Consider the following 19,277-nt stretch of genomic DNA (forward strand, 5'->3'; position numbering starts at 1 on the left):
ATCATAACCTAATTTGATGTGTAACAGGCTTTTCCTTAATCCCTCCTTATTATCCAACATATTCACTTATCCAACATTCTGCTGGCCCGTTTATGTTGGATAAGTGAGACTCTACTGTACTTTAAATGGAATGACAGTTCAATGCTTTTGAAAATGTACCACATATTGTTTCAGCCATTATTTTTAAAAAACTTACACTGAACAGTTCTTTGGATGCCATTTTGGGAGAAAGGTAAGGTTTAAATCAAATACAATAGAGTCTCACTTATCCAACATAAATGGGCCGGCAGAATGTTGGATAAGCGAATATGCTGGATAATAAGGAGAGATTAAGAAAACGCCTATTAAACATCAAAATAGGTTATGATTTTACAAATTAAGCACCAAAACATCATGTTATACAACAAATTTGACAGAAAAAGTAGTTCATTACACATTAATGCTATGTAGTAATTACTGTATTTATGAATTTAGCACCAAAATATCACAATGCATTGAAAACATTGACTACAAAAATGCATTGGATAATCCAGAATGTTGGATAAGTGAGACTCTACTGTAAATAGATAGCTGTGGGTCAACATAATTCCCCCATTTCCAGCACAAAGGGTTAGTACCTTGCTCAGCTGCTCTCCTAAGCAAACTGTAGGGGTGGAAATGAGAAAGGAGGACTGAGAAAGAAAACAAAACAAATGGCCAAAAGAATTCAAAGAAAAAGGGCATGGATCTACACTGTCGTATAATGCAGTCTGAACTACACTAAACTGCATTATATGGCAGTATTGATCCAACCTTGGTTTTAGTATGGTTCTTCCACTCGCTAGTTACATTTTCTTGTTTTCTATTCCATTGTGATACCCATTGTGATCCCCATTCCTCCATGGAAATTCTTATGCATATATTTTTGTAACACCGTATGTGCATTTGTTTACGTATTTTATCTCACTTATTAATGCTAACTACGCAGAGCCGGCCCTAGGTATTTTTCAAGTGTAGGCGAACAGAATTTTGGCGCCCTCCCCCCCCCAAACCAATCACTGAAAAATAAAAACGTTGGATAAGCAAAAATGTTGGATAATAAGGAGGGATTAAGGAAAAGCCTATTAAACATCAAATTACATTAAGATTTTACAAATTAAGCACCAAAACATCATGTTTTACAAGAAATCAACAGAAAAAGCAGTCTCAACTGCGCCCCCGTATGTTTTGTGCCCCAAGCAACAGCTTAATTCGCCTCATTGTTGGACTGGCTCTGTAACTACGTTTTCTCATTGGTTAAACAGCATGACTGGGTGAATCTTTCTTCAACTGTGCATATTTTTGTTTCGCTTTTGTTTCTCTTTCAGATTAAAAGATAAAACGAGATGCAAACAGGACAACGCAGAAGTGAAGAGTCTGAAATACTCACTGTTCTCTTTTTCCTTTTGTAGAGAATGGTGGCGAGACAGTGCTGCAGAGAGAGCAGAGGGAATGATTGCTAAGGAATCACCCAAGCACTCAGCATACTCATCAATATAGAAGGGATGAAGATTCAGGATTAATTCTGGGACTCTGACTCTTCCAGACAGTCCCTTTATCTCAGGATCTGATCCCAGGCTTTCTGTTTATCCCAGATTATCTGGTGGACTCATATAATCCAGTTTAAAGCAGAAAACCTGGGGTCAGATCCTGGGATATAGGGCCTGTCTGGAAGGGCTCTAAGTGGCTGAGAAAGCAAGTTTGTACAAATATGAGGGAAAATCAATGATAAGGCAGTTCAACAAGACTAGAAAGGAGTAAGAGATATAGGGACTGAAATGTTTGTCTTACCACATTAGGAATTCCTACCTGGCTGTCGCTACCTTTTTGTAATGGCATCTGCTCTTTTGGGGCAAGCTGGATGGGCTGGTCTTCCTTGGAGAGACCCGGGAAATTATGTTGTCCTCTGTTCTTCTCTTAATAATCCAAGGAGGCGTGCTCCTACGAAGCCTCTCAAAGGAGGGGGAAATCTGGTGGTGAGGATGGTGGGGTTGTGACCACAGCACATGCTTAGCCAAACAGCCTGTCGATCTTGGGTAAAGAATGCATCATAGCATTGGAATGAAGGAAAACCTTCCTTCAGCACCTGGCCAGTAAACTATGAAATCCAACACTTGGACATATGCTCCTACAAATAGATTCATATCCACAATTCCAACTAAGTAAGTAAGTAAGTTTATTTTTCTATCCCGCCACCATCTGCCGACAGGTACTTGGGGAGGCTAACACGGGACAAAGGCTCGAAAACAAACAACAAGGCATATTACAATAAATAAAACACAGTAAGATCAACATTATTCTTATTCTAGATAGAAATGGAACTACAATAGAGTCTCACTTATCCAACATAAATGGGCTGGCAAAACATTGGATAAGTGAAAACACTGGATAATAAAGAGGGATTAAGGAAAAGTCTATTAAATGTCAAATTATGTTATGATTTTACAAATTAAGCATCAAAACATCATATTTTACAACAAATTGACAGAAAAAGCAGTTCAATACATTATGTTATTGAACTGCTTTTTCTGTCAATTTGTTGTAAAAAAAAATCTTATCTGTGGAACTTGATAGTTGCATCGTATCATCACTCTATAAACCACCTGGGGCTGATTTCTATTTTACGCCCCCAACCAGTTGCCACAATCATGAAGCCCATTTTGTTGTGGGAGATTTCAGTAGCCATAGCTGTGTCTGGGGCTATGACGAAGATGATAGAAATGGCGAAGCAGTTCTAACGTGGGCCGACAACAGTAGAATGAGCCTCCTCCATGACAGTAAATTACCACCATCTTTTCATAGCGGCCGATGGAAGCGTGGTTATAACCCTGATCTGATTTTTGTAAAGGAAAGCATAATCCACCAATGCATCAAAAGGGTATTAAACCCGATACCGAACACACAACACAGACCAATATGCTGCGTAGCATATGCAGCTGTAAGACCAAAAAGTGTCCCATTCCGCAGAAGATATAACTTCAATAAAGCTAACTGGACAAAGTTTACAGAGACCTTGGAAGCTGCTATTTCTGATATAGAACCTTCTACAGAAAATTATGACCTGTTTGTAGAAGCTGTGAAAAGATCCTCAAGGCTCTCAATCCCTAGAGGCTGTCGCACAAGCTACCTACCAGGCCTAAACGAAGAATCACTAAATCAGCTACAGGAATCTCAGACTATTTCAAGAGAATCCATACAGTGATGGTACTATAGCAGCAGGCCAAAAACTATCTACAGCCTTAGCTAATGCTAAGAAAGACCGTTGGATAGAGCTGCTTGAGAACCTTGACATGTCCAAGAATAGCCGAAAAGCCTGGCAACTGCTGAGACACCTGGATAGTGACCCTCTGGTCAACCATGGACACGCAAACGTGACACCAGACCAGATAGCTCACCAGCTAATTCAGAATGGGAAAACTAACTGCAGCAGAGTAAAGATGAAAATCAACAGGGTGCCAGAACTTGAAACCCACCAGTTGTCTTCTCCTCTAAACCTGAAAGAACTCAGAGAAGCCATCAAGCGATGTAAGACTGGTAAAGCACCTGGCCTAGATGATCTGATGATGGAGCAAATCAAACACTTGGGCCCCAAAGCTGAAAACTGGCTTTTGAAATTCTACAATCAATTCTTGGCACACAAACAGATTCCCAGAATATGGAGGAAAACTAAGATCATTGCCATTTTAAAACCTGGTAAAGATGCCTCCAATGCCAGGAACTACCGACCAATCTCCCTCTTATGTCATCTATATAAAGTCTATGTGAGGGTGCTATTAAATCGACTAGGACCTGTTATCAAACCCAAGCTTATTGCACAACAAGCAGGTTTCAGACCAGGGAAAAACTGTACAGGTAAAATTCTTCATCTGACTGAGCATATCGAGGAAGGCTATGAGAAAGGCTGCATTACAGGAACAGTTTTTGTGGACCTTACGGCAGCCTATGACACGGTGCAACATAGAAAAATGCTGCATAAAGTCTACCATATCACCCGGGACTTTGACTTTACAAAAACTGTCCAGACCCTCCTGGAAAACCGCAGCTTCTATGTGGAGTTTCAGGGCCAGAAAAGCAGATGGAGGAGGCAAAAGAATGGTTTACCCCAAGGCAGCGTTCTTGCACCGACCTTATTTAATATCTTCACGAACGATCAGCAACTACCACCACTCACAAAGAGCTTTATATATGCTGATGACCTTGGCCTTACAACACAAGCGAAAGATTTTGAAACAGTTGAAAAGCAACTCACCAATGCCTTGAAAGATCTCTCCAGCTACTACAAAGAGAACCACCTGAAGCCTAACCCTGCCAAGACACAAGTGTGTGCTTTCCACCTACGTAACCGCGAAGCCAACAGGAAACTGAAAGTTACTTGGGAAGGCCAAGAGCTCGAACACTGTTTCCATCCTAAATACCTTGGTGTCACCTTAGACCGAACACTAACATATAGGAAACACTGCATGAACACCAAGCACAAAGTAGCTGCACGCAATAACATCCTGTGGAAACTGACCGGCAGCGCATGGGGAGCAGACCCACAAGTAATAAGAACATCAGCCCTGGCCTTGTCTTTCTCAACTGCTGAGTACGCCTGTCCTGTTTGGCACAAGTCTGCCCATGCAAAGCAAGTGGACATAGCACTAAACGAAACATGCAGAATAATCACAGGATGCCTTAAACCTACACCTGTTGATAAACTCTACAAGTTAGCTGGCATTGCCCCTCCTGACGTGCGACGGGAAGTTGCTGCTAACGGTGAGAGAAATAAGGTTGAACATTGTGAAAGCCACCCACTGCATGACTATCACCCTCCTCCCACCAGACTCAAATCAAGGAAGGGCTTCATGAGAACCACCACTCCTCTTGATGTTCCTCCAGCAGCAGCAAGGGTGTCTCTCTGGGCAGCTAAACCTGGCAATTCTAACTGGATGTCCCCCCATGAGGGTCTTCCTCCAGGGGCAAACCAGGAATGGGCAACTTGGAAGTCCCTGAACAGACTCAGAAGTGGAGTGGGCAGATCTAAAGACAACTTGGCAAGGTGGCACTACCTGGAGGAATCCTCCACCTTGTGTGACTGTGGAGCAGAACAAACAACTCCACATATGTATGCTTGCCCACAATGTCCTGCCTCATGCACGGAGGAGGAGTTGTTTAAAGCTACAGACAATGCGGTTGCTGTTGCCCGTTTCTGGTCTAAAACTATTTAGTTGTTTGTGATTTCCTCTATTTTTTTTCTTCATCATTTTTAAATGTATTTGTTATGCAATGCTTTTGACACGAAATAAATAAAATACATTATGTTGTAATTACTGTATTTACGAATTTAGCACCAAAACATTGCAATGTATTGAAAACATTGACTACAAAAACATTGGCTACAAATAAAGAAAGAATTACATAAAATGAACTTATAGTAACAACATTGTCGGAAATTGAATCTGTAAAAAGTTCAGTCCTTGCTGCCTAGAGAAACAGCTGTGGATCCGGACAGGAGGCAGACTGCTGGATAAGCGAAGGTTGGATAATTGAGATTCTACTGTAGTTAGTTATACATTCTACAACAAGCATGGACAATATGTGACTATAACTTGTCTTAGAAGGTATTATTGGGAATTAGAATGTGTCAGGGCATTAATCCTTTCTGAGAAAAATATGAAAATTAAATCTGCTAGGAATTAGCCTTCTTTTTAGCAGAGTAGCAGAGAAGTGTTGGAAACAGCAACATTCTCAAGCCTCCACTACTTATTTGTTGTGTATATAATTCCAATTGCTTACTGTATTGTATATGTGTGTATCGGTTTGCAGTTTTTCTTTGGCTCTATGTTATGAGACAGGCTGCAGACCATCTGATCAGAATTGGGCTTGTTCAGGACTCAGACGCCATTTCAGAAACAGCATGTCTTAGACTGCAGTAGGAACTGTATACTTAGAGACTTCAGTAGGAACAGATGTATGAGACTCCCAGACTGTACAGAGTCCATTGGACTTTCAGACTAGACAGAGACTCTATTAGACCTCAGAACAGAGATACGCTTCGGACTTTGGACTGTTGATTCTAAGAAAGATGCCCTGTAAGCAAAGTACTTGTACGCTGAATACATGAAGTTTGTGAGTAAACCAACGGTTGTTACTTTTAAAGAAGTGTGCTTATTTTTGTCTCTTGAGAGCATGATTTAAAGGCAAATATATATTAAGGGAGAGTAGATTTTTTGGGCAACTAAAATAACACTTCTGAAACTCTGCTATATATGTGTGTGTTTTGTGCATTGGCATATCTTTGTCCCTAACAATTCAAAGACGTGCCTAGGTACAGCAGTTTAATAGCTGTACCTGGCATTTTCCCCAAAAAGGTTATGGCATAATTTTTCAAAAGGTTATGACCTCTAACAAGGTCATGTCTTTCTAAAGATCATAACATCTCCAAAAAGTTATGGAGATTTCCATTTTCCAAAAAGAAATGTGTCAATCTTACATTGTTTCCCTGAACCAAAACTGACTCAAAAACAAACATGGCAGACAAACTTTGAAAAGGTTTACTACTGGCTTTTTTGTTACATATGCATGGAGAGCCTACACCCTAAGTACCTAACAAAAAGGTTAGGTAAAAGGTAATAGCTTCATTCTTATCCCATTATCTTCTTGATGGAGATGTTAAGCATGACTGAAGGACAGGAGATGAGAAGAGGTTGGAAATTTGAATGATAGAAAGAAAGGAGAGACTTTATATGACACTTTCCTGGGTCTCATGGTCTAAGTAGGTGGATATTTAAAAAGCCATTTATGATCATGCATTCCAAAGGATAGGAGGGAAAAATGCAAAGCTTTAGATGAGGACAACCAGAAAGAGTTTAACATACAGTAAAGTGGGACTGGGGGAGTGAGAGTTCATCCATGTGACATCATTAAGGAATGAGCTACAGATAAACACACAAGTATTTAAGCTGAGACATTAAGAGCTCAGATTTTATGCTTAACCTAGGGCAAGATGGATGGATGGTATCCTTGAAGTGACTGGCCTGACCTTGAAGAAACTGGGTGTGACGATGGCCGACAGGGAGCTCTGGCATGGACTGGTCCATGAGGTCACGAAGAGTCAGAAACAACTGAGTGAATGAACGACGATGGCTATAATACATGCGAGTGCATTTTTGTTATAAAAGAAGTTGCAGTAAAGCAGGATAAGGAATCTCATGTTTCTCACCTCGGTTGTTTTATCTTCGGTGAATATAGGCTTCGCTTTTTGAATCAAGCTTCTTGGAGGTGGTATTGTTCCAGGCAGTGGCAGGCGTGGCATGAGCAACTTATTACACTGTTCAATCCAAGATAAATGACAATTTCCAGATGAAAAGTTACATTGAAAATTATTCCAGACTGGCAAAATTTTAATTGCCTATGTTTCAATGCTCACCTGGATTGCTTTGTCAACAGTCTTGGGTTTTGCTGTTCGGGTGAGGAGTGATGTTTTCGGAGGCATCCGTAAATTTCTAGAAGTAATGGGGAAAGGGGAAGTTATTACATCATTCTTTTTATCTACTTCATTCATCAACAAATTTGATATTTTAGAATAGAGCTTTCCAAACATATTATGTTGGTGACACAAATTTTAGACCTGCATCATTGTGCAACACAGTAATTCAGTCTTATTAGAAAATCAGAGGCTAAACCAATCTATATATATAAAAGAGTGATGGCATCACGGCAATTCACAAAACAACAAAAGTACAGGCCCTCCAACCTCAAAATTTGACAACACAACCCATCATCCACGCCTCAAGGTTGAAACAACAAAAAGAAAAGAAAAATAAAGTCCTAATTAGAGGGAGAGCAATAATTTTTTTATCCAATTGCTGCCAGTTTAGAGAGCTAATCTCTGCCCACTTGGTTGCCTAGCAACCAAGGGACAGCCAGGTTTCAGTTAGGGGACAGGCACAGTTAGGCCTCACTTAGGCTTCTTCCACAGATTATCTAATTTGCACTGGATTATATGGCAGTGTAGACTCAAGGCCCTTCCACACAGCTATATAACCCATTTATAATCTTATATTATCTGCTTTGCACTGGATTATCTTGACTCCACACTGCCATATAATCCACTTCAGTGTGCATTTTATACAGCTGTGAAGAAGGAGCCTCATATAATCCAGTTCTGAGCAGATAATATAAGATTAGAAATATACAGTAGAGTCTCACTTATCCAACGTAAACAGGCCGGCAGGATAAGTGAATATGTTGGATAATAAGAAGGGATTCAGGAAAAGCCAATTAAACATCAAATTAGGTAATCGTTATACAAATTAAGCACCAAAACATCATATTATACAACAAATTTGACAGAAAAAGTAGTTCCATGCGCAGTAATGCTATGTAGTATTTACAGTAGAGTCTCACTTATCCAACACTCGCTTATCCAACGTTCTGGATTATCCAACGCATTTTTGTAGTCAATGCTTTCAATATATCGTGATATTTTGGTGCTAAATTCATAAATACAGTAATTACTATATAGCATTACTGTGTACTGAACTACTTTTTCTGACAAATTTGTTGTCTAACATGATGTTTTGGTGCTTAATTTGTAAAATCATAACTTAATTTGATGTTTAATAGGGTTATCCTTAATTCCTCATTATCCAACATATTCGCTTATCCAACGTTCTGCTGGCCCGTTTATGTTGGATAAGTAAGACTCTACTGTACTGTATTTACAAATTTACCACTAAAATATCACAATGAATTTAAAACACTGACTACAAAAGCATTGATTATGAAAAGGCAGACTGCGTTGGATAATCCAGAACATTGTATAAGCGAATGTTGGATAAGTGAGATTCTTCTTTAATATGAAATAATTACTGGGATAGAATAATGCAGAACAATATAATCTCTAAAACCAGGACAGTAAATAAACAGGGGAATTCCACACAGGAAACAATCAGGGCCAGCTAACACTTCCCAACAAAGTATTCCCATCATCAAAGTCTGGCAAATCCTGTTTTCTCAGGGCCACAGACAGTAGAAGCACATAAAATATCGCAAACAACACCACTCTGAAAACAAGGGAATTCCAAACAGGAAAGAATCAGGGCCAGCTAACACCTCCCAAAAAAAAATTCACTCAGGGAGGAAACAGCCAGGCTTTAAAGCTACAAGGCCATTACATCCTAATCATTTTTCCTAATTGCAGCATTCATACTTGCCTCCAACAAACAAAAAAAACCAATCAGAAATATTGTATATTCACAACCTTTAGGAAATAATATCCCCTGATGGCGCAGCGTGTTAAAGCGCTGAGCTGCTGAACTTCTGGACCGAAAGGCCACAGGTTTGAATTGGGGGAGCGGAGAGAGCCCCCACTGTTAGCCCCAGCTTCTGCCAACCCAGAAGTTCAAAAACATGCAAATGTGAGTGCATCAATAGGTACTGCTCCGGCGGGAAGGTAACACCGCTCCATGCAGTCATCCCACATGACCTTGGAGGAGTCTACGGACAACGCCGGCTCTTCGGCTCAGAAATGGAGATGAGCACCAACCCCCAGAGTCAGACATGACTGGACTTAATGTCAGGGGAAAACCTTTACCCTTTACCTTAACTACCACCAATTCCTCAATACTTTATTTCCCATACCACCAGACTTCGCCACAGCAACGCGTGGCCGGGCACAGCTAGTCCCTTATAAGAGATATGGACACACACAATTGTAATAATGAAATGTATGGGGACACAACATATCTCATTAAAACATTTCATTTATATTTTTAAAATGTATGATTTGTAAGATAATAGCATACATTTCCAAGTTTGTTGTCATCTCTTGTTAAGTTTGAGTGGCACACCTATACAATACAGCTGACACACTAAAATGTCATGATACACAGTATGGAAAGCTCTGTTTTAGAACTTGGTTTTCTCCCCCTAGACATGAAATAGTTAGCCTATTACAGAAAATCATTATCCACAGCCAGCATCAGTGCCTGACATATCTGATCTGGATGCTTTTTGACCACAGCTAGAGATGCAAAAACTCAAGACTTCGGTACAAATTCTCCAGTTTTATCAAACTCATTTCCAGGTTTTTTAAAAAAGGACTTTATTCTTATTCCTAGCTGAGCTCTGCAATTAGCCTACCTTAATGTCAAAGAAAATTTGAGAGAGCAATCCTGTCAGTCTATAGCAACAAAAACAGCAGGAATCAGGGGGTGATTTAAAATAATGCTGGGAGAAAAATTGTTCTTTTGGATTTACTCATTTCTCTTTTAAAATGTGCACTTCTCCAAATTTTGTAAATGCATTTTGTGTACAGTATATGCATATAAAGATGCACATATTGGAGTAAATTACATATAATGTAGTAAAAATAATGTTCGAAATATTATTTTCAGTAATAGTAATAGTAGGAGAAAATTTGCTTGTAAAAATGTGTTTAATGGGCCAAAGTTTGTGCAAAAAGGGTATACAAATAAGCACACAAAATGTATATTGTCATGTGAACTTCTGAACAAGTCAATTTTTAAAGTATTGTCTCTTGCAGCATGTTCCACTTGCACAACTGTATAGATACAGTTTATAACTGAGGCATTAAGAAATTCTGTATTGTAGATGAAGAAGTGGATTTACTGTATAAGCCTAGTTTTTCAGCCCTTTTTTTAAGACTGAAAAAGCCCCCCTCGGCTTATACTCGGGTGAGGGTCCTGGTTGGCTTATATTTGGGTCAGCTTACACTTGAGAATATATGGTACATTTATTATTTTTCTCTATTATTATTGGTATATTACATTTGTTATTTTCTCTATTATTGTTGCTACTATTAAATTTATTTTACTCTATTATTATTATTATTATTATTATTACATTTATTATTTTACTCTGATCTTATTATTATTATATTTATTATTTTACTCTATTTATTACTACATGTATTATTTTCCTGTAGTAATAATAACAATTATTATTATTATTATTATTATTACATATATTATTTTACTCTATTATTATTAAAAGGATACATAAGCTTTATGTAAATATTCAAAAACATTTAACCTACTGATGCTTCAATTAATGTAATTTTATTGGTATGTGTTTTTATTTCTGAAATTTACCATTCTCGGCTTATACTGGAGTCAATGTTTTCCCAGTTTTTTTCGTGGTAAAATTAGGTGCTTCGGCTTATATTCGGGTTGGCTTATACTCGAGTATATACGGTATATCTATGAAACACATAATAGGAAATGAGGAAATAAAAACTCATGAATCTAAAAACTTTAGAATGGAAAAAGAGACTCCCAAAGAAACAAAAAAAATTACAGAGCCATCTATTCCTGCTTTAAAGACTAAATTGTCCTGTGAGATGCATGATATGGAACTGACTCACCCATATGCATTTGGACATCAGTCACTGACATTCATTCAGATTATCGTATTTTGTCTTTATCAATCAGATCAAAGAAGTAGCATACTACCTATACATTAGCAGAGCCTATCATACTACTGGCAATTCATAAGAATCTTTTCATGGGAAAAATGAGGGAAAAAGTCTGAATATCTTTTATAGTATGCAAATAAACGATAGGGAAATTGCCCAAGTGTAAAAGGCAATTAGAAATATCAGGGCTTGGAAAAGTTACATTCTCCTGCCAGCATAGCCGCTGGAGATTCTGAAAGTTGAATTATTATTATTTCCTTCAAGTTCTGACATAACTTTCTAACATGGGAATCTCACATACCGTAGCCTAAAACAAAGAATAACAAGTGCTGTCTGGGGCTCAGACAGATCTATATATATAAAAGAGTGATGGCATCATGGCGACTCACAAAACAACAAAAGTACAGGCCCCGCAACCTCGAAATTTGACAACACAACCCATCATCCATGCCTCCAGGTTGATACAACAAAAAGAAAAGAAAAACAAAGTCCTAATTAGAGGGAGAGCAATAATTTTTTTATCCAATTGCTGCCAGTTTAGAGGGTTAATCTCTGCCCACTTTGTCTCCTAGCAACCAACTCCTAGCAAGCCAAGGGACAGCCAGGGTTCAGTTAGGGGACAGGCAGACTTAGGCTATCTAATTTGCACTGGATTATATAGCAGTGTAGACTCAAGGCCCTTCCACACAGCTATATAACCCATTTATAATCTTATATTATCTGCTTTGCACTGGATTATCTTGACTCCACACTGCCATATAATCCACTTCAGTGGGCATTTTATACAGCTGTGAAGAAGGGTCCTCATATAATCCAGTTCTAAGCAGATAATATAAGATTATCAATAAACAGTAGACTCTCACTTATCCAAAATAAACAGGCCGGCAGGATAAGTGAATATGTTGGATAATAAGAAGGGATTAAGGAAAAGCCTATTAAACATCAAATTAGGTAATCGTTATACAAATTAAGCACCAGAACATCATATTATACAACAAATTTGACAGAAAAAGTAGTTCCATGCGCAGTAATGCTATGTAGTAATTACAGTAGAGTCTCACTTATCCAACACTCGCTTATCCAATGTTCTGGATTATCCAATGCATTTTTGTAGTCAATGTTTTCAATATATCGTGATATTTTGGTGCTAAATTCATAAATACAGTAATTACTACATAGCATTACTGTGTATTAAACTACTTTTTCTGCCAAATTTGTTGTCTAACATGATATTTTGGTGCTTCATTTGTAAAATCATAACCTAATTTGATGTTTAATAGGCTTTTCCTTAATGCCTCCTTATTATCCAACATATTCGCTTATCCAATATTCTGCCAGCCCGTTTATGTTGGATAAGTGAGACTCTACTGTACTGTATTTACAAATTTACCACTAAAATATCACAATGAATTTAAAACACTGACTACAAAAACATTGATTATGAAAAGGCAGACTGCGTTGGATAATCCAGAACATTGTATAAGTGAATGTTGGATAAGTGAGATTCTACTTTAATATGAAATAATTACTGGGATAGAATAATGCAGAACAATATAATCTCTAAAACCAGGACAGTAAATAAACAGGGGAATTCCACACAGGAAACAATCAGGGCCAGCTAACACCTCCCAACAAAGTATTCCCATCATCAAAGTCCGGCAAATCCTCTGTTTTCTCAGGGCCACAGACAGTAGAAGCACATAAAATATCGCAAACAACACCACTCTGAAAACAAGGGAATTCCAAACAGGAAAGAATCAGGGCCAGCTAACATCTCCCAACAAAAAATTCACTCAGGGAGGAAACAGCCAGGCTTTAAAGCTGCAAGGCCATTACATCCTAATCATTTTCCTAATTGCAGCATTCATACTTGCGTCCAACAGGGGAAAAAAACCATTCAGAAATATTGTATATTCACAACCTTTAGGAAATAATATCCCCTGATGGCGCAGTGTGTTAAAGCGCTGAGCTGCTGAACTTCTGGACCGAAAGGCCACAGGTTTGAATTGGGGGAGTGGAAAGAGCCCCCACTGTTAGCCCCAGCTTCTGCCAACCCAGAAGTTCAAAAACATGCAAATGTGAGTGCATCAATAGGTACTGCTCCGGCGGGAAGGTAACGCCGCTCCATGCAGTCATCCCACAAGACCTTGGAGGAGTCTACGGACAATGCTGGCTCTTGGGCTTAGAAATGGAGATGAGCACAAACCCCCAGAGTCAGACATGACTGGACTTAATGTCAGGGGAAAACCTTTACCCTTTACCTTAACTACCACCAATTCCTCAATACTTTATTTCCCATACCACCATATTTCGCCACAGCAACGCGTGGCCGGGCACAGCTAGTATCATATAAAATCTTCACTTACAACATACCACCTTGACAAAGAAGGCAACCAAGGAATACCTGTAAGTTTTGGAGAATATCCTGGGCTCAGTGTTGCATGCTTTCCGTCTTTTCTTCTTCCGTGACTGGACAGGGAGGTATAGAGAAGACCTACTTTCGAACTTGTCCGCGTAAATATCCGTCAAATTTTCCATCTGTTCCTCTGTTTTCTCCTTTAGGTCTTGGGGTTCGGTCTCTTCAATCTTCTTGGATGGAGTTCTGCTAAGTAAGCTAACATATGGTGAAACTTTTAACTTTGACAATGCTTAGGATATTTTAACATCTCTCAAACTGGCCCTTAGCAGGTCACAAACTCAGAACTCTCCGATTTTCATATGGGTTCTCCATGGAGCGAGTAAAAGAACCCATGTAATCAGGATGGTACTCTAACCCACCAGGTTTAGTTAGGGTGGGGAATGTAGCTGAAGGCGCGGAAAGGAACAAAAAACTTTATATAAATTATTTAATAAATCTTAAGATATGAGTATATAAATAGTCTATCTCTAAACAGATGTTAGCATTTTCCAATTGACTGTGCTGATACCAGAACTGCAGCACTCCATGAGTCACTTCTTTCCAGAATGAAAATGAACCATTGGTGAGCACCGTTTGAGTTCTGTCACTTAAACAATTACAAACCCACCTAACGGTAGCATTGCCTAGCCCACATTTGATTAGTTTGTTTGCAAGAAGATCATGGGGGACCTTGTCAAGGGCCTTACTGAAAGTAAGATATGCTACATCTACAGCATTCCCTGCATCTACCAAGCTTGTAACCTTATCCAAAAAAAGCGGTTAGATTAGTCTGGCATGACTTGGTTTTGAGAAATCCATGATGACTTTTAGTAATCACAGCCTTTGTTTTCTAAGTGATCACAGATCGCCTCCTTAATTATCTGTTCCAGAATCTTTCCTAGTATTGATGTTAAGCTAACTAGATGATAATTATTTGGATCCTCTCTTTTTTCACGTCTTGAAGATAGGAGCAACATTTTCTTTCCTTCTGGTCTGCTGGGACTTCTGTTCTCCAAGAATTCGCAAAGATTATTGCCAGTAGTTCTGAAATTACTTCTGCTAGTTCCTTCTTGGTTGTAGTTCATCTGGCCCTGGAGACTTGAATTCATTTAGAGTAGCCAGGTATTCTTGGACTACTTCTATACCTATTTTGGGTTGCTTTTCCTTTGTTACTTCACCTGCTCCATATTGCTCAGGTTGAACACCAATCTCCCTTTGGGAGAAGACTGAGGCAAAGAAGGTATTGAGCAGCTTTGCCTTTTCTCTATCCCCAGTTAGCATTTCACCACCTTCTCCACTCAGAAGCCTTACCATTTTTCTATTGACAAAACCAAAGAATCCTTTTTTATTGTTTTTAATATCTGGCAATCTTGAGATCATTTTGCACGTTAGCCTTTCAGATATTTTTTCTACAAGTGTTGGTTATTTGTTTGAATTCCTCTTTGGTGATTTCCCCCCTTCTCCATTTCTTGTACATGTCCTTTTTAAATCTTAGCTCAGTTGAAAGTTCTTTGGTCATCCATTCTGGTTTCTTTAGGCTTATCTTTTTTTTCACTTCTCATTGTTGGAACTGTTTGCATTTGTGCCTTCGGTATCTTGCTTTTAAGAAACTCCCATCCATCACTAACTCCCTTTTCTTTAAGCATTCCTATCATGGGATCACACTCAATATTTCCCTAAATTTCCTGAAGTTGGTTCTCCTAAAATCTAGAATTCATGTCTGACTTCTCTTAGTTCCTCAATCAATTAAATTCTGGATAATGAACAAATACCTTTAAAATTGTTGAAAACAGAGGTCGGACAAAGTAAAACAAAATAAAACAATGGAGGGGCATCAGCGTCAGTGTCCAAAATGACTAATACAGGGACATCCCAAGAACTGAATCAACTTGACTGCTCTAAATTGCTTAGACAGCTACTTACCCATCCACCTTGGCTTCAGGGAAAGGAGAGTTAATAAGGTCTTTCTGCCATTCTGTCACGGTAATGTTATCTGAATTAGAAAAGGAAGGCTGAGTAGATATCTTCCCAGGGAGCTGCTCCTCTGGAGTCTTAATGTGTTCTTCTGGCACCTCTTTTAAATCTTGGGGTATATCATCCTTGTCTTGCTCATTAAACTCATGTAGTATACTCTCTTCAACCTGTACATTTATCTCTTCAGGTATGGATTCTTCTAACTGCTCATTTAGGTCTTGGATTTTGCTGCTAACTTCTTTAACCTGCTCATGTTCTTCTTCTGGTTTACTTACTTCGATGCGTATACTTGAGCTTCGGGATCTGATGGATTCGGTCTCTCCATTTGGACTGAGGGATTTGTCCTCTCCAGCATCTCCATTTGGCCCTTGAGCCATGAGGCTTTCTTCAACTTTCCCATTAAGCCCGTGGGGTTTGACCTCTTCAACATGTTCATTTGAGGTTTGGGAGTTTGGGTGTTCAGTTGGCACCAATTCATCAAGAGGTTTGCTGTGAGGAAAGAAAAGAAATAACTATTTTTTTCCAGCCCAATACAGAGATTGGCTTACTTATTAGAGAGAGATGCATCAGTCACAGTCTTCGTCTTTGCAGATTCTGTGGCTGGTGTTAGGGAGGGACAGACCTCTATCTCCGTTATCCTGATTGGTGCCTTTTGATGCTGATGCAGTCTGGGAAATGTACTTTAGGGCAGGCATATGGCTCCTCACTTCCCAAACTACGTTTGCACATGTGCATAATTACATGACTATAATTTGGAGACTTCAGGGGCTTCTATCTCCCTCATTTTTAAAACTATTGGGGTGAAACTTAATAGAATGGTAGAACATATTCACCACTCTTTGCCCATCAAGTTTCATAACGTTTCACTTATCCGTGGATTTTGGGAATTTTTCAAAGCTTTTATAAACAATTACTTTTTTAAAAAAATGACAAGAGCTAGCTTCTTGAATTTTCTATCCAATGACACAAGATAACAGGGGATTTTTCTTCCCAACTATCAGAAATACTCATACATCTTCTGCTTTTAGGGGATTTTTAAAATCTTGATAAAAATTGACTGTTTAGGGAGGGACAAATCTCTCTCTCCTCTCCTAATTAGTTCTTTCTCATTCTGATGCATTCTGGGAAATGTAGTTTAGGGCAGAGCCTTTTGAATTATTTGGCACAGAGCCCCTTCCCTTCCCAAACTACATTTCCCAAGTTCTGTACTGTTCCCAAAATCCAATGCTCCCTGTCTTCATGCCAAGAAGCAAGCCATTAAGTCTTTACATGGAAAAGTCATTAATTTACAGGGAGATGAATGGCAAAGGAGGCAGGTATGGTAACTTACTAGCTTTTCGTGTACTTTCTTTTACTAGCTTAGCTTGCTTTCTTGCCTTACACTGAATGAAACTGACTTTGGGAGCCTTCCAAGCTTTACAAAGCAGTAACAAAAAGGTATGGGGGTCCATTTTGATTCTTATATTTTTGGTGTGGGCCACGCAGATTCTTCGGAATGGCTTTCGACTTACAAAACTTCCGATTTTCTTACGATTTCCAATTCATCCGATTTATTTGCACACCTTTACTGGCTATCATGTCTGCGATGTCAGGATGGAGCACCTGCATGACTAGCAAAGAGGTGGGAGGCTCCTTGCTGGTTGTGTGGGTGCTCAATTATGACAGAACAGATGCCATCATGGTTGTACCAGGCATAATATTTCAGACTGACCCTGAATTAATCAGCCAGTGTAGACTCACCCATGGTCTTCTGACATTATGTTTCATTTCGATGACCCTTTAGTGGGTCTAGGAGTAAATGGCAACTATTATTAAGGAGTAGGAAAAATATGTTATATTTTTTATATGTGTTACCTTTCAGTGGGGGTCTCCATTTTTCAGGTATGATGAAGATGAGTTTTGCTTTTTCCAGGTTAACAGGGTGCTTGTCAAAACCTCAAAGACAAAGGGCACCCCCCAAAATGAAAGCTGCATGAAGATCCTTGCTGGAAGAGGAATATAAATCATTATTTCACTTATGTTAACAGCCTTCTACCCACTTAATGAGGCTAAGGTAAAATCAAATATGCTTACGGGCATCCTAGACTGGATCCAGACCTAATAATGATATCAATATGATATCAACAATGCCTACTTAAGGTGGAATTACATCTAATCACTAGATTCAGAGTAGCACCGATAGGATCAATGGAACTTGCTTATGTGTTGAACTACTAAGTTCCCATAGATTCAATTGATATAGGCCTTGGATCACAATGTGTAGAATTTTTTAGCATCATGACCAATGGTCATTCTGGCTAGAGAACAAGCCACTCCAGAAAGCAACAGTTCCGAACTCTGGCCTCAAGGTAGTTACAATTTTCTGGTTTTTGATTTGTGTTCCAAGCATGGCTACATACAGGTCCAGTCCATTTGGCTCCTTTACTAATCCACTTCCTACTAAAACTCACGTGCCAACTAGTTGCAGAGAGGCAACAGCTACATCCACAAGCAGGAATAGGGGACAAAGATTTGGACTTCCATTTTCTCCAGAGGACCACAAAGGCAGATCAGGTGCTCACACTAGAAACTATAAGAGTTGTAGATAGCGGCTATAGGAGATGGAGACACTTGTCTCCCCCATGTCACGCCAGGTTCTTCACCACTATCTACTGTTGTAAGAGATTCCATCCTGATGATGTCATAGAGCAGGAACCTACTGAAACATATTATGTTGTAGAAAATACAGAAAATCTCTCAATTCTCTTGAAGACCAAGATGCTGTTCCTTGACAAGCTTATGATCATGGAGCAATGGAAAAGCACAAGGGATACAGAAGTATTTTTTTGAATTCAGCAGCCTTAACAAAATTTTATATATATATATATATATATATATATATATATATATATATATATATATATATAATCATCCCTGAAAATGCCACTGAGAGAGAAAAATATATACACAGGAACACACTTTAGTCCATGGGGAAAATGTATAAATCAGGTGAACTATGTAAAATAAATGCATGTATTTATTGCAATTAAAATGAACATGAATTTTCATTTGGGGGGAACCAACAACAAACCTTTGCAACTTGAAAGGAGGTGAGGAAGGAAATGCAGGGTAACAAAATCAAGCTATAATGGTTTTTATATCCCTGTACAAGACCACAGTGTTAGAATGACACTTGCTAGCAAACATTTGAGCCATATATCACCTTAGATTAAGATTATCGGTGGCAGATCAAACAAAAGAAGCTAGTATAGTACTCAAACATTTAAAATATATTAATGATATGGCGTGCTTTTGATTTTGCTAAGCATTATGAATACTTATGCATTGTTTGTGCAGCAAAATGCTGTATTTATTTTGTTGTAATCCCACAAAATGCCCTTAGATGTCACTGTTTCTCTAACTCTAGATTCAGATCCTCTTTCCCTCTTTCCCACTGAAGGAATCCAGTGACAAATTGCAGATAATCCC

At 38.8% G+C, this 19,277-nt stretch overlaps 1 protein-coding gene across 3 annotated transcripts in view; it reads right to left on the reverse strand.

The window, feature by feature from the left end:
• Positions 1–18,466, reverse strand: part of LOC107983003 (uncharacterized) — a 35,246-nt gene extending 16,780 nt beyond the window's left edge. Inside the window, exons 1-8 of one of the 3 annotated variants that reach the window (XM_062958176.1) lie at positions 18,260–18,466; positions 17,664–17,794; positions 15,759–16,298; positions 13,842–14,051; positions 7,427–7,502; positions 7,220–7,327; positions 1,828–1,988; positions 1,409–1,450 (exon numbers count right to left, since the gene is read on the reverse strand). In XM_062958176.1, coding sequence (XP_062814246.1) covers positions 1,409–1,450; positions 1,828–1,988; positions 7,220–7,327; positions 7,427–7,502; positions 13,842–14,051; positions 15,759–16,298; positions 17,664–17,683 — 1,157 coding nt within the window. In that variant the 5' untranslated portion in view covers positions 17,684–17,794; positions 18,260–18,466. Of the gene's footprint in view, positions 1–1,408; positions 1,451–1,827; positions 1,989–7,219; positions 7,328–7,426; positions 7,503–13,841; positions 14,052–15,758; positions 16,299–17,320; positions 17,444–17,663; positions 17,795–18,259 lie in introns of those variants that run through there. The other 2 variants (XM_062958177.1, XM_062958178.1) reach the window with 2 other exon arrangements.
• Between the last annotated feature and the right edge of the window lie 811 nt (positions 18,467–19,277).

The sequence above is a fragment of the Anolis carolinensis genome, chromosome 6, assembly GCF_035594765.1.
Source record: "Anolis carolinensis isolate JA03-04 chromosome 6, rAnoCar3.1.pri, whole genome shotgun sequence".
Lineage (NCBI taxonomy): Eukaryota > Metazoa > Chordata > Lepidosauria > Squamata > Dactyloidae > Anolis > Anolis carolinensis.